This window comes from Lepidothrix coronata, unplaced genomic scaffold, assembly GCF_001604755.1.
Source record: "Lepidothrix coronata isolate B3197 unplaced genomic scaffold, Lepidothrix_coronata-1.0 Scaffold191, whole genome shotgun sequence".
Lineage (NCBI taxonomy): Eukaryota > Metazoa > Chordata > Aves > Passeriformes > Pipridae > Lepidothrix > Lepidothrix coronata.
Genome location: NW_016690371.1, coordinates 27614 through 42070, shown reverse-complemented (window position 1 = coordinate 42070; position 14457 = coordinate 27614). Strand labels below are relative to the sequence as shown.

Sequence of the window (14457 nt, the reverse complement as noted above, 5' to 3'; positions counted from 1 at the left end):
CCCTTTTGTATGCTAAGTAGATAATTCCTCTTACCAAGTATATTAGTCAATGTGACACAGTTCAGAAATGAAAATTAAGCAATCATTAAATGTTATGACCTTGCAGTGAGCAGGTATTCATTATCAGTGAACCTGATCCTGTATGTTCCACCTGACTGAGGTATGGACAGCCTCCCAACTGCAGAACTGAGGCTTCTGCAATGCAAATTGATAATGAATTTTCTTTGTGCTAATACGATAGAAACAATTTTCAATGGGCATACTTCCATTTCCATTTACCAGACAGATGGTGTGAGTTGTATTGGAAGAGTAAATGCCAATAAGTGTATATATTGCATTTCTGGGATAGCACTGTTGCTAACGAAAAGCAGCAAAACAGATCTAACTGGATAGAGGATGAAGAGATCCTGGGCCTGATTGTTGTCTCTGGCCATTTGAGTAAACCCGAGTCAAGGCACTAAAATGAATGGAATTGTTTTCTTAGAACATATGTAAGAAAGAAAATCAAGTATCTGGTAATCAATATTTTAAATCAGTTTAATGGCATTTGTTGGCTTATTCAGAAAGTTTCGGATCTAGATGTGGAGAACTCCTCTTGTTTCTTTGCAAGTTGTTCTCCTGAGCAGTTTGAAAGCTGCAGTTTTTAGATTCTTTCAGACAGCTAGTAGTTAACAGAATTCAACTGATGAATTTCATAAACAAGTTGTAGATTTCATAGAAAAATATAATTTGAAGTCCTCATAATACTGTCTTTGTCAGGATTTTCACTTTTATGTTTGCTCATAATATTTCAGGGTTACCAGCATTGGTTGTGTCCATTGTGTTGGCAATATCACCGGATAATTATGGACTTATAACCACTGGAAAGGTTTCAATAAATGGACCTGATGAATTGTGAGTTAAAGGAAGGTGCTTTGGGGTGGGGGGAGGGAGGTCCTACAGAACTGGGTTTTCTTTAAAGTAAAGGTGGAGAAGGGAAGGAAGCAGTGGTAGTGCTTTGAAATGATACAGCTCTACAGTATAACGTGTTTTATGGTTATTTCCCATAGGAGGGCCCATACCCTTTGACTAGAAGAACTTTTCTAAAACAGCAAAAGTTATTTGCACGTGCAACAAATTACATGTTTATGTCCTGTTTATTTTATTTAATTTCTCTTTCTGATAATGGTTGACAGACTGTTCTTTTGTTCTAGCTGCTGGATTAAGAATAGAATTGTCTTCTATATTACTGCTGTGGGATATTTTTGCCTGATATTCCTGATCAATATCAGCATGTTCATTGTTGTGCTGATCCAGCTCTGTCGTATCAAAAAGAAAAAACAACTCGGTGCTCAAAGGAAAACAAGTATTCAAGACCTTAGGAGTGTTGCTGGCCTTACATTCTTGTTGGGAATTACTTGGGGATTTGCTTTCTTCACAGTAAATGAGGTATTTACTTACCTCTTTACCATTTTCAACACTTTGCAAGGTGAGTTTTATCCTTCATGTGACAGCCACTTGCATATAATATAACAAACAAAATATTTGGAAATGTCATTTTCTTGATTCAACAATAAAAATTTAACTTTAATATGTGCTTGAACATGATAATTATATTAGAGATTATACTGCTTTACTGTAATATTATATTGCAGTTTTGTTATGGTAAGGTACAGGAAAGCTAGATAACATTTACATTTATAAATATTGTAATTTAAAAAGTGTATGCAAACCAGACATCACTAGAAGTGACTGTGCCTCTCTAGTCAACAGATCAATTGCGAATACTCAGTTACTGTAAGTGTTCACATTATAATGCAATAAATCTAGTGAAAACTCTACCATTTCTCCACTTCTCCGAAGGCTTAGAGGGGTGGTGTGACATTCAGCAAAGGGCCATTGAGACAGACAAGGCTGCAACATCTAAACGGTAGTGGCTTAACTCTTAAACATGGCCTATAGTACTTAAGAACTGTAGGTGCCTACAGTTATCTAAGTGTACCTGAATTACTCTGCTGAAGTTTGGATCTGAACTTTTGCTTAAATGGCACTTAGATGACTGGCTGGGTGATTTCCCAGAGAGACTAAAGCAATGAAAATTGTGGTTCAGTGTATATACCTCTACTCTATTTATTGTGTTGATTTTTGAGTAGCTTACCCTTGGTATCGTGAGGGGCTGGACCCACATTTTCCCAGGTCTTGCACAGGATTATGTTGAACTAACACAAGACTAGATTCTGTGTGGTCAGAATTATCTGTTACATGAAACTAAGTTCCCTGTTTACCCAGTTTCAAGTTAGGTGATAGGCAAATTTTGATATTGGAAGTGCATAAATAAAGTTGCATAAATTGTATTAATTGAATTAAGCTTATACTGGTGTTTCAAAACTGTTTCAAAATATTTGAAAGTGGCATAGAACCGCTTGGTATAGAGCAACACTTAGTTACGTTCAAAAACTAATCCTAAAAACCAAAGTTAAGAAAGATACTTTAGCAAAGAAAGATACTTTAGCAAAGGAAGATGTGAGTAATCTTTTCCAGTGGAATTTTATATGCTTAATTTGCCCGAAAAGCAGTGTAAACATAATGTACATGCGTGTCTACACCAGTCTGATCATTTGGTTTTATCTCAAGCTATTTTCTATTCACTGTAAACCTAACCGGTCTGTTCTCAGGGAAATATTGCAGATGGACAATGATGATGGGCTTTTAAGCAGGGGAAGTTAGATGCTACCCTGTGTCACTTAGTAGAATCAGTTAGAGAAGCAGACAAAGAATCTGTAATATGGCACTGGCAAGAGACGGCATGAGCACCATCCCTTCTAGAAAATATTTGACTTTGGAATTGTGGTAGGGGGGATCTCATTAATGACCATTTTAGATACAAGTTATTTTTCTGGTAACAGGTTAGCTTCTAATAGAAGATATGACAGTGTCACACCATGTGCTGAAAGCTGCACAGCCTGACAGTGTCGTATCACACCCTCTGTTTGACATTGCTTTGAATTCTTTTCCAAAAGCGTTAAGTAAATTTCAGGATCAAGATAATTTCCCCTTTTTTATTTGATAGAAGGAAACTTTACGTACCTTGTGGATTTGATTGTACTCGTTGTTTTTGCATTTGTGTGTATGATTCCTGTAAGCTATGTATGGAGTAAGTATACTGCAGTGTTCAGACTTGTAAACTTTTTCACCAAAGATGTCATTACTTTTGATTAGAAATTTAAAAGAAATGAAAGAAAACCAAAACACAGTTCATTAAGAAGTAGTGAAAGCAAATTTTGCAATATTCTCTACTGTTATTGCTTTGCAGGGTTCTTCATTTTCATCTTCTATTGTGTAACAAAGGAGAACGTCCGTAAACAGTGGAGAAGATATCTCTGTTGTGGGAAATTCAGGCTAGCTGAAAACTCTGGTAAATATGATTTTTTTTAATTTTTTTTTTTTTTTTTACTTCTGAATACTTACACTCAGTGTTAATTCCTAGGATGTTGTAATACTTCAAAAAAAAATCAATCATGTTGCTGCAGTTGCAGTTCTAATTTATTATCCAAGGTATAATAAACCTCCCAAATTATAGTTTTTAAGAGTGGTAGGTGATACAGTTCTTACATGCTTCCACATGTTAGATGCCAGATCAGTTATTATTGGGTTGGAATCACCTTTTGGGGATTATGTGTGTGTGTGTGTGTGTGTGTGTGTGTGTAGCAGGAAAGAGATGGGTGAGGTGAGGTGGCATGACAAGACTCTGGAACCCACATGGGGAAACCCCAGAGTCAGTCACAAACAGCCTGGGAAAACTATAACACACCACACCTCCTGGAGCCCCTAAGCCAGGCTCAGATTGGCAGGGACAGTGAGAACACTGCCCCTCACCCTGGCCTGGGACCCCACAGTGCCCGTGGGTCAGAGACCCCGCCTGGAGGGGGTGGCCGTAGGGACCAGAGCAGATAAAACCAAAGGCATGTTTGCCACGTGTGACGGCCCTGCCATCTGGACAGGTGAGAGCTGGTCTTCCACAAGGTTCCAGTGGTAGCTGTATGATCTGTCTCTCCCTCTTTCTTCTTCTTTCTTCTTGCTCCCTCTGCTTCTCTTTCTTTGCTACTTTCTTGATGCTTTGGGTGGCTTGGAGCTCGAGGGATTGGATTTTGACTTAGATGTGGAGACATTGGATTTTGACTTAAATGGTGTGGAATAGTATGTGCTGGGTCAGTACTGTGGTGGAACATTTTCGCCTAGCTTGTGTGGTGCCCTTTTGAAATTTTGCAAAGTTCCCATATTTTCTCCCCTAAATTATTAATAAAAAATACCTCTTGGGAACAAGTCTGTAGCTTATTCTCTTGACGCTATCTCGAGGTATTAAAGAACCTTATATATATATATATATATTAAAGTAAAACTCCTAGCTGAACCTGTGAGCTTGCAGCTCCTTGGGGGTGGAGTGTTACATCTTTGGCACTTCGAGCAGGGTTTACCTTTAGATGAAAAGAGGGGTTTTTGTTTGGGAATAATTGCAAATTGCAAACAAAGAGACAAAGCATGTCAGTCGCCAGAAGCCAAGTGGAAGGTGAAAAGAACCTAAACTGTTCCCCCCTTGCTGAGCAATTAAGAGATTATGAGGCACACCTAGTCCCAAAGAAAGAAAGAAAGATGGGCTGAGGAAAACTGGCATGATCCCAAGTTAGTCTCTAAGAAAATAAAGAACTGGCGAGACAGAAGAAAAAGAGATGTGGTAAAAGAAAGACTTTAATCTGTTCTTTGCTGAGACTTGTGCTGATGGCTGCTCAGAGAGAGAGATTTGTTACTAATCAGTGCAATCAAAAACAGAATGAGTCCTTAGCTGAGTTAAGAGTGGCTGTGAAAGCTGAGAGCTTAGCTCATCAAAAGGTGGAGTTGAATGCCTTTTGGTTGAATGCTGAAAAGAAATTGGTTGAAAATGTGACAAGTTGAACGAGTCCCTGAGAGAGAAAAAGAGTTGTAGTTGCAAATTGCCCACCTGAGTGGAGGGATGGAAAGTGACTCAAGCCTGGCTAAGGAGGCAAGATATGTTAACCATAATCCACTTCCCACCTGGGTAGGGGAATGGGGTACAAAATGAAATCCCCTAGCCTGGCTAAAGAAGCAGAGTATCGTAACTGTGACGTTAAGTCTCTTGACGCTTGGGAGGCGAAATCCATTTCTTTGAAGCAGAATTTTGATACAGTAAAGCAAAAGCTCCCCCTCCTACCCAAACTATGTCCGCTTGTGAAGACCAGATTTGTGTATGAAGGTGAAGATGGGTAGGCAGAGCCCATGGTAACAACTAAAAAGATACCTTATTCCCCAACAGAGTTGTTAAAATTGTAAAAGAAATACAGTAAGCATGCAAGAGACAGTGAAACAGAGTACATTTGGAGAGTTTCGCTCACAGGTGGAAATAAAACTTTCAGATGAGGAAACACAGATTCTGGGGCCCGGAGGTGTTTCTAACAATGCCTGATGGCAAAAACCCTTGATTCCTTACCCAGAGAGCAGCTTATTGAGTAGAAAGACTAGACCCCTTTGAGAGCGGAGAACCTGTCGCTATGCCCACCTCAACACGAGTAAACTCACTAAAAGCATACAATTGCTTGCCTCCAATTAATGCACGAAAGGTGGCTTGTCCTTCATCAGCCCCTCCTATGTTGTTTCTTGCCAATCTGGACAGATTTAATCTCCTGATAGAAGGACTATCATCAAAGCTTTATGCCACACAATTGCAAGATCGGCTTAGAGCTGCTTGGGCAGGAGGGCTGCAGGCAGGACCTGGTCTTACATGGGGGGAAATAGCCGAGGACTTAATAAATTATAGTAGACAGATAATTAGTGCTGCAAATGAAGTGAAAACTCAAAGACCGTCCGTAGGATGGAGTGAAGGACAAAGCCTCCACGATTTAGAGGCTGAAACTGGGAAGGCAAAGTCTCGAAGAGCCTATTGTAGAATGAGGGATTGAAAAAGACGGTATCCCTTGAGAACTGATGGTCAGACAGTCAAGACCATTTTACAAATGCTTGTAAAAATGTGGAGACAGTCAAATGATAGTCCCAAAAAAGGAAACAATGCTACTTTGGTGCCTGGCAAGTTTGAAGTATCTACAACCTCTTTAGCGGAAAAGTCGGGAAACTCCCTGGTAAATGAGCTGGGGGCGACAGATGGAAACATAGCAGAAAGCTCACTGAAAACAAAGAGGGAGATATGGTAATAACCTTTCACCTTGGTCCTTTATGATCCCCCTGCCACCTTGTCAGTTGATACAGGGGCCCAAATTTCTGCCTTGAATGAAAAACTGCAAAAAGATGTGGGGTAGTCCCTGATAAAAACCAGATTTATGTTGCTGATGCGGTTGGCTGCAGCAGATGGCTTGAGTGAAATGCTGGTTACTGGGTGATGATTACCCCACTAAGGCGATAATGATATTGGGTCCTTTCCCTAGGAATATTATGGTATTAGACCTCCTTAAAAGAAAAGCCTGGCTAGATTCTAAGAGGAATGATTGGAAATTTGGTTCCTCAGCTTTCTATCCCTTGCCTCTAGGAGCCAGAAAAAGAATTGCAAGCCAAATAGCAATTGTTGCATAGGTAGCCACCAATGCCCATGGCAGAGAACACAGAATTGACACCAAATGGATTGTTCCCTCTTTTTAAGACCGATCTCAGCAGGACCAAGTTTTCTTTTCTCTCCTCTCATACAAATGTCCAAAGAGGAAAGGAAGTGCCAACAAGATTTTTTCTGATTTCTGTATTTACCCACACTTGAGAGATCTACAAGCAGGAAATCCTAGAATAATAAAGTCAACTCTAGAAACAGAAAATAGCTGCAACAGAATTAGAGACTGTAAAGTAAAAAGACTAAACGTGTCACCTTTTTGTGTTAGCAAAAAGCAGTCTCTAGCATAAGACCATAATCATTTTGTGCCTTTAAGTTTTGTTTTGCTGTAATGTTTGTGTTTCTTTTCTGAAACAGCAAGTGCAATAGCTCAGAATAACCAAAGTAGTGTATACCTGTTCCTACCTCCTCAGAGTGGATAGCCCCTGGAGGGAGGGAGAAAAGGGGATAACAAAGACTGTTGGTGGCAGCAAAAAGTTTTCTCCAGCTGCAAACAGGTGAAGATTTTGAGTTTAGTAACCACTGAAGTTTTTTTGTAAGTTAGACTGAGTTGGTAAGAACAGTTTCCCCTGTGGCAACCAGATTTTTGTGTATTACTGAATATCTCTTTCCCATGATACACCTTGACATTGCCCCTGAAGCCTGCTTGGTGGGAAGGATGAGGGTGGTAAAGTAGTAGTCTAGGATATAGGTATTTGGTTTGAGCTAATGCCTAATGTGTTGTTATTAAGTAAGCAAAGATTCTTTAAAGTGCTGTACCTTACCAAAGAAGGATGCTGTCCACAGATACAAGTGGAAGAAGTTCTCTGGCCACTGCAATAACCAGATTCTGAACTCTTTCCCTGGATCCTGATTTGCTGCAGTTCGGGACCCACTGGGTGAGAGATAGTGATTTGCATAGAGCAGAGTTTCTATATTGATAGAACTCCTAGTTTATAGTTATTGATATAACAACTGCCCACTGTGTGCTTTCTTGCATACTTTCCTCTTTCTCCCGTCCTTTTTCTCCCTCTGTCCACTAGCTTGCACCACGGCTGCCTCTACAAGAATATGAGAAATGGTTAAACCTGGTCCTAGTGGTTGTTCCAACCCAATGGAGTGGAATGTTAGACATCAGATCAGTAACTATTGGGTTGGAAGCACCTTGTGGTGGGGTACATGTGTGTGTGTCTGGAGAGGAAAGGGATGAGTCAAACCTCACAGAGGTGGGGTGGTGTCGTATCCCTCATGGCAGGCCCCTGGAACCCACATGGGGAAGTCCCGGAATAGCTGTCAGTAACAAACAGCCTGGGAAAACTACTTTTATTAACAAAAGGGACAGGAGAAAAAGGAACTATATTTAAATAATTTTAAACATCAAGAATCATTGAATTCTTAGGAGAATATAATTCTGTCTAGAATACTGTGAGAAGAGTGGATAAAGCCTTGCTTTTATTTTAATTCAGTTGCATTATTAACTATATTTTTATATATTGCTTGTATGAGTTGTGCTATTTTCTGTGTCATGTATCTGTTGTAGACTGGAGTAGAACTGCTACTAACGGTTTAAAGAAGCAGACTGTAAATCAAGGAGTATCCAGTTCTTCCAATTCCTTACAATCAAACAGTAACTCCACTAACTCTACAACACTGCTAATGAATAATGATTATTCAGTGCACGCGAATGGAAATGGTAAGTATAATGCCAAGTAATATTTCTCAAGCTATTTTTTCCTTGTCTTGAAACACAAGTGCTATTCTCTTTTATGCTGATGTAAAAGGAAGTGCTGGCAAAATGTTACTCATAAGTACAGGGTCAGAATATTTCAGGATTTCCTCACAAATAATATCACACCTCCATTTTAGGGAACTATAGGCAAAGTTGTAAAATATCCATTTCTCCTAGTCACTGGGAACTCTTGATTTATATATCATTTAGTGGGTAATATTTGTTATTATAGCAATTACTTACCAGAAGCTGCTGATAACACTTTTCTTGTTGGATGAATACATGACAAAAAACTTCAAGCACATTTTGAAACAGTTCACATTTTAAACCATGTTAGAACAAATATTGCCTAAAGAAGAAATAAATATAGGATAATAATGTAGCTTGAAAGTCTGAAAGAAATCAAGTAGGAGGTAATGTGAGGAAGAAAATTAATGGAGTGCTCATATGGAAGCTACTTATAAGAGAAGTAAGAGAAAATGGAGACTATAACTTATCACCTCAGTGAAGAGAGCACTGCTGAGAGGGCTTCCTCACCGTTGGCTACAGAAGAAACATCGAAACTGAATTTCTCTATAGCCCTTTATTTCCCCTGCGGGGTTTTTAAGGATGTTTTTGCCTAACAGAAACATCTTTGTTGCAAGAAACAATTCTTCAGAAGTAAAATTACCTATCCTTCCTGTTCTGACATAGTACTGTCCTCTGAACTGTTACCCTCTGCTCTGTTCCTGATAAGTTGAAACGCAGGTGTATGTAGCACTCCACTCAACTTCACTTGCAATTTGGTGTGGCTTATTTGTCTATTGAGAAAACTAAATATGAATCACCACTGAAGGTACTTATTAAAAAGTGATCTTTTTTCAGTGGACATAATCTAGTTTTTCACACTCTTGCTGGGCACATGTCATGCTGCTGATTTGAGCTCTCAGAAAAGACCAGCAGTTTTTCAAAGAGAAAAATAACTTAAAAATCTGTAATGGATAAAAACTTGAGCAAATCTCAGAGGACATTACTCCTGTGTGCCTGACGTATCTTTCCCAATTGATTAAGAGTTGAGGCTAAAAAGTCATGTCATCAGCTAGAATGTTTATTATGAATTTGTTGGACATGCTCGGAGAGGTGGGGTTGCCCTCATTTCCTGGTCTATGCTGTCAGAAGACAGCAGATAATCAATGGGATAATCTCAGCAGATAACCTCTCAGATGTACAGAGTAAAAGCTATGGAATTCATATGTGCTGCCCCCTAATAGATTACTGTCCCTTTGAATGTACTAAGTGCACATTGAAAAGAAATCACAATACTTCAGGAAATGGCACTTGGACATGCCCTGAATAGTTTTCCAAACTGAGCTTGTAAAACTAGTTCCTTTTTTTTTTCATACTCATTTATAAAATCTCTTAATTTGGATACCACACAATGCAATAATTAACATACTTTGTATCTAACAGGTCAGTTAAGAACCAGAATCCAGTAACTCTCACCAGTAAAGTCAGGTAACATTCTAGGTAGAGGTATTACCTCTCAAAGAGAGAAATTTTCAGGCACAAAAGCTTGCATGTCTTGATGGGTGTGTGTTTTTCCCCAGCTATATTAATTACTCTGATGAAAGATGCCATCTCTCCCTATATGTGTATAAGCATTTTATATGCTTATACACAGCTGTGTATAAGCATTTGACTGCTTTTCTCAACAGAAAGAAAGATAACAGAGATGTTCTATTAACCTACTTTGTTGTAGCAACTGAGTGAATAGTCCTGTTGTGGCTTTCTGGAAAATGTTTTTGTTGTTTTGGATAGCATTTTAGAATGAGATGCTAAACTGATGATCTAAACCATTGAGTGATGCCAATTCTGTGGGACACCCTCCAATTCTGTCCCAGTTTATTCAGATAATTAGATCTTTCCAGTGTGACAGTCTGTGTGTCCGGTGCCAAAGGCTTCTCAGACAAAGCAGCTAAAGAACATTGTTCCAGTGCACTCACAAACACAGATGTCTCAGATGATCCACTTCATTTTCTCCTGTATTTTATTGTATATTTTGAATATATTGTCAACCTTGTACCACAGCATCCACTCATGTCAAGAGGGTTGTATGATACCTTCCTTGCATAGTTTGACTAAATAATTCTTCTGGGTCTTTAGGACTTCCATGAGAAGATAGCTAAACCTATGCTTGGACAGCAAAACTCTTTGAGGCAATTCCTTACCCTTAATCTTCCAAATATGGGACAGTTGTATCTCAGAAGAGCTGGGCAAATGCCTCCAAAAGGCAATTGACTGGTGTTAGGAACATGGGACCTTCTAATTTGCTGTACCTGATTGTCCTGCTCTCACAGCCAGAACTTCAAAATAACATTGTAATGCTTCACTTTAAAAAGTGAGCTCCAAAAAGAAAACACTCTAGAAATTAAGACCTATGTCATAAATACACTGAGCTGTAAACACTTTATGATTTTGACCTCACTGCTTCCACTGAAATGCTATTCCAGATTGAGGACTGAATGGTTTACCATGATAAATTTGGGATGTGGCTTTGCTTGCCTACTGGACAGTGTAACTTCATCTTTTCTTGGCATTCTAATACTTCATTGGTTTCAGTTTTTCTGTTACCAATTTGCATGCTTGGAAACTGCCATTTGGTATCACATGGCATACCTGATATCATCAGGTTTCTCACTGAGGAAGAGAAACTACTTCTCTGAATTTGTTCAGACAATAGCCTTATTTTCTTCCCAGATTTTGCCCTAACATTAGGGCACAGCTATTTTGAACACTCCTAAAATAAAACAGTTGTAGTCAGGCAGGGGGTTAAACAACAATTACAGTGTCAGCAAGTATGTTTATTTTCTGTCATTTCAGTTTTTTTACAATTTGAATTGATGAAAAAAGCTCTCCTGCTCATCTTACCCTTTTTACATTTGTGCCTGCTTAAGTGCTTGATGGCTGCTTAAATTAATAACTAAATTAAAAAAAATCCAAACCAGAGGCATTTACACAAATACTTAAAATAAAAAAATCCAATTTCTCATTAAAAAATATTTAGAATGTGATGCATAGAGGTAGGAGATTCTATCCAGTGAACTGAGCATTTGTGGAGCATGTCATTAAAAGGCTTCAGTCACCAGTGGAATTATACATGTTCATTGTAGATTCACCTAAATGTGTAAGATTCTCTCCAGTCTAAATTACTTTGACCCATGATTGGACCTAGGCCATATTCTGATTGTCCTCCAGAAATAAATACTGCAAATTGAATGCCTTTCAAAGGAAAAAAAAAATCCTTGTTTTCTCAAACACTTTCTTCTTTCAGATGCATGGCATACCTGAGAAACCTTTTAAACTTAACTTGATAAAGCAAAACTAAAATAAGAAGTATTTTGCATCTCATCTACTGATATTTATTCCAAGTCAAGGTTTATATTTTGAGAATCGTGACCCTGACTGTTTAAAACTATGGAATCCTATTTGTCTCAGTTTAACTAGACAGAAGTGTTTGCTAAGGAGGGCGGGATATGAGAAAAACCAACCTCCACCCTCTAAGTAATTATAACTTCGAAATTAAGAGGCTCCAGTTGAAAAGGTGTGGAAAAGAAAAATAACATCTCTTTACCAAAGAATATACGTGTATAGGTAACACAACAAAAGAAAACAAGCAACAGTCCCGCACCCAAACTCCCTCCGAATACAATTAAGTACTTTTCGGCGCAGTTCTAACCAGGGCCAGCAGGGAGCCCGGCTGGGCTCTGGTGGGACCGCACGGAAGGGGAGGGAGGAGCGGGAGGATGATTCCTCCTGTGGACTCCCGCTGTCGAAGGCTCTGGCTGGAACTCCTCTTCCTCGTCAATGGGTGTAAACTGCCACCGGCACGGAGAAGGAGGAGTGTGTGTGTGTGTGTGTGTGTAAGAACATCTTTTCCCCTCAAAAGTTCCTCTGCAGATGCTACCGGCTTCTCCCATGAAATCCGAGGCAAATCCGGGCCGTGGGCAGAACAGGGCGTGAGGGAACCAAGGCGAACCGGGTCCAAAGGCAGCTAGATGACTTGGCCGAAAACAAAATGAATCCCGGAGCTCGCTCTTTTCACACACCCTCCCTCCCTGAGTCCGGGCAAAAGTGAGGTGCTGTCCCCAGAAGAAAAAAACCAAAACCTCACCTTCCCCTACAGTCTGCTGAAGACATTAGCTTGGAATATGGGGGTATTAGCCAGTCCTTTTGTGTGTGTGCTCACTCTGGCCATCTCCTCTCCCTCCCTCACTCAACACCTTTCTTCCACAGTGGTAAAGGGAAAAAATTCCAAAGAAGGTTTTGTTTTTTTTCTTTAAAACAAGAAAATCTATGACACTATTGTGCATCTCTCAAATCTCATGGTTTCACACAGAGAACTATATACAAAATAAGTACAGAAAAATCCACATTTTTTTAATTGTTGCAGGGATAAAATGAGAGTCTAGGAACTCCCTTCAGTGACTGAAAAAACATAGGAGACCTAATTCTGAACCTTTCTCATGTGGGATGCACTTTTTTGTTTCAACAGGCCATCTTTCCAGTGAGAAGAATGGTGTTCTTTTCAGTGTACAGAATGGTGATGTGTGTCTCCATGACTTTTCAGGCAAACAACTTGTATTTCAAGACAAGGATGATACTGGCAGCCAAGAAAGCCACATCTCACTCAGAAGGACTTCAAAAAGAGGAAGCCTAAATTCTATGGAGAAAATGTGATTTCCTTTTAAACAGCACATTGTTTTACAGTGTGAAGTAGAGTTTTACTTTAACAGTTTTACATAATGTGAGCACACCAAGAACTGATTTTATTTAATATATGGTACTGGAACTTCAAGGCAGCCATGCAATGGATTGACAAGGACAATTATTAAAGGAAAAAAAAAGGAAGCTACTATTTTTACAAGGTCTTGGATGTCAGATTACAGCTGGCACATTTCCATTTTGATTCTCCATCAGAATGGGTTTTTTGAGGGTTTTTTTTTACATCTGAACAAAAGTTTTGTTTAGACTTTTTTTTATTACAATTAAGTTTATCTGGTTATAATGCTTAGTAGTATTGTATAGATGTAGAAAGTTACAACTTGTCCATACAAACGATGTTAACTTTCAAAATGTTAGCTACACTGTCCTCAACTTTTTGTACGTTGTAGTAGTAAACTCTGTAGTGATGTACATAAACAGAAAAATATCAACTCTTAAGCATCTCAATGATAATTTTATATTTATTTCTTGTAATATAAATATTCCTATGTATAGAAAAATAATTGGTATTTTGTTTTTAACTTTTATTGTAAGTTCATATTTTTCTTTAGTTAATTAACTTTAACAGAATGATATAGAAGTTACTTTGTTGAGTAAGTGGAATCACTTACAGTGGTTTGAATATATTCACTAGATGGAGAACTGTAAATAACAAACACGATCAGTCTTGAACCTCTAGCAACTTTTTAGTACACGACAGAGGGATAAAAACTGAATATAATCCAACTAGAGTGCCATGAATGAGGGAGTGATAAGTAAAGTAGTCAGAGGGTTATTAAATACAACTAAGTTATGTTGTGGCTTGAATAAGTCCATCAGAATTTTTGCCACTGATTTCAGCAGAGTCAGTTTTTGTCTTGAGTGGTGGTTCCAGAGATTATACACACTGCCATCTCTCATTTGCAATGATGAAAGTAGAGAAGTTTGTGGGTTTTTGGGAAAAAAAATAGAAATAATAAGTACCAACTGCTATGTTTAGTAGCTGAGAAATTGTTTACTTCATTGTGTGGCTGTTTTTTAAGGGGCAGCTCTTGGGCTATTCTAATGAGTATTTCTGCTTGTGCTTTGGCCCTTGGTTGGCAAACCAAATCCCGAAGCCCTTGCTCAGTAAGTGCTGAAGCAAAATTTCATTCCCCTTGTGATATTTGCCTGATAAAGGCTGGATTTTTGCTCTTCATGCAAAACAACTGAAAGCCCATACAACGTTTTGAAGATTCTTCCTGAACAGAAATTAGCCTGAGCCCTGGCTGTACCTCTTCTTCCTCACACAGGTGTGTGGCTGTGACCACTGCTTTTTTTAATCTGTGTTCTTGGTCAAAGGCTGGATGCTCCTGGAGCAAGAACTAGAACAAACTGGCACCTGACTGCAGAGTAACAGACCCTG

The 14457-nt window shown here is 38.9% G+C and overlaps 1 protein-coding gene across 10 annotated transcripts in view; it reads left to right on the top strand.

Annotated features, from left to right (window-relative positions):
* The window catches only part of ADGRG2 (adhesion G protein-coupled receptor G2), a 64003-nt gene extending 50638 nt beyond the window's left edge, over window positions 1-13365 (top strand). For 8 of the 10 annotated variants that reach the window (XM_017831503.1, XM_017831498.1, XM_017831499.1 and 5 more), the window contains 5 exons: window positions 795-894; window positions 1194-1468; window positions 3293-3394; window positions 8124-8276; window positions 12844-13365. In XM_017831503.1, coding sequence (XP_017686992.1) covers window positions 795-894; window positions 1194-1468; window positions 3293-3394; window positions 8124-8276; window positions 12844-13028 — 815 coding nt within the window. In that variant the 3' untranslated portion in view covers window positions 13029-13365. Of the gene's footprint in view, window positions 1-794; window positions 895-1193; window positions 1469-3292; window positions 3395-7390; window positions 7483-8123; window positions 8277-12843 lie in introns of those variants that run through there. The other 2 variants (XM_017831504.1, XM_017831505.1) reach the window with 2 other exon arrangements.
* Window positions 13366-14457: the final 1092 nt, after the last annotated feature.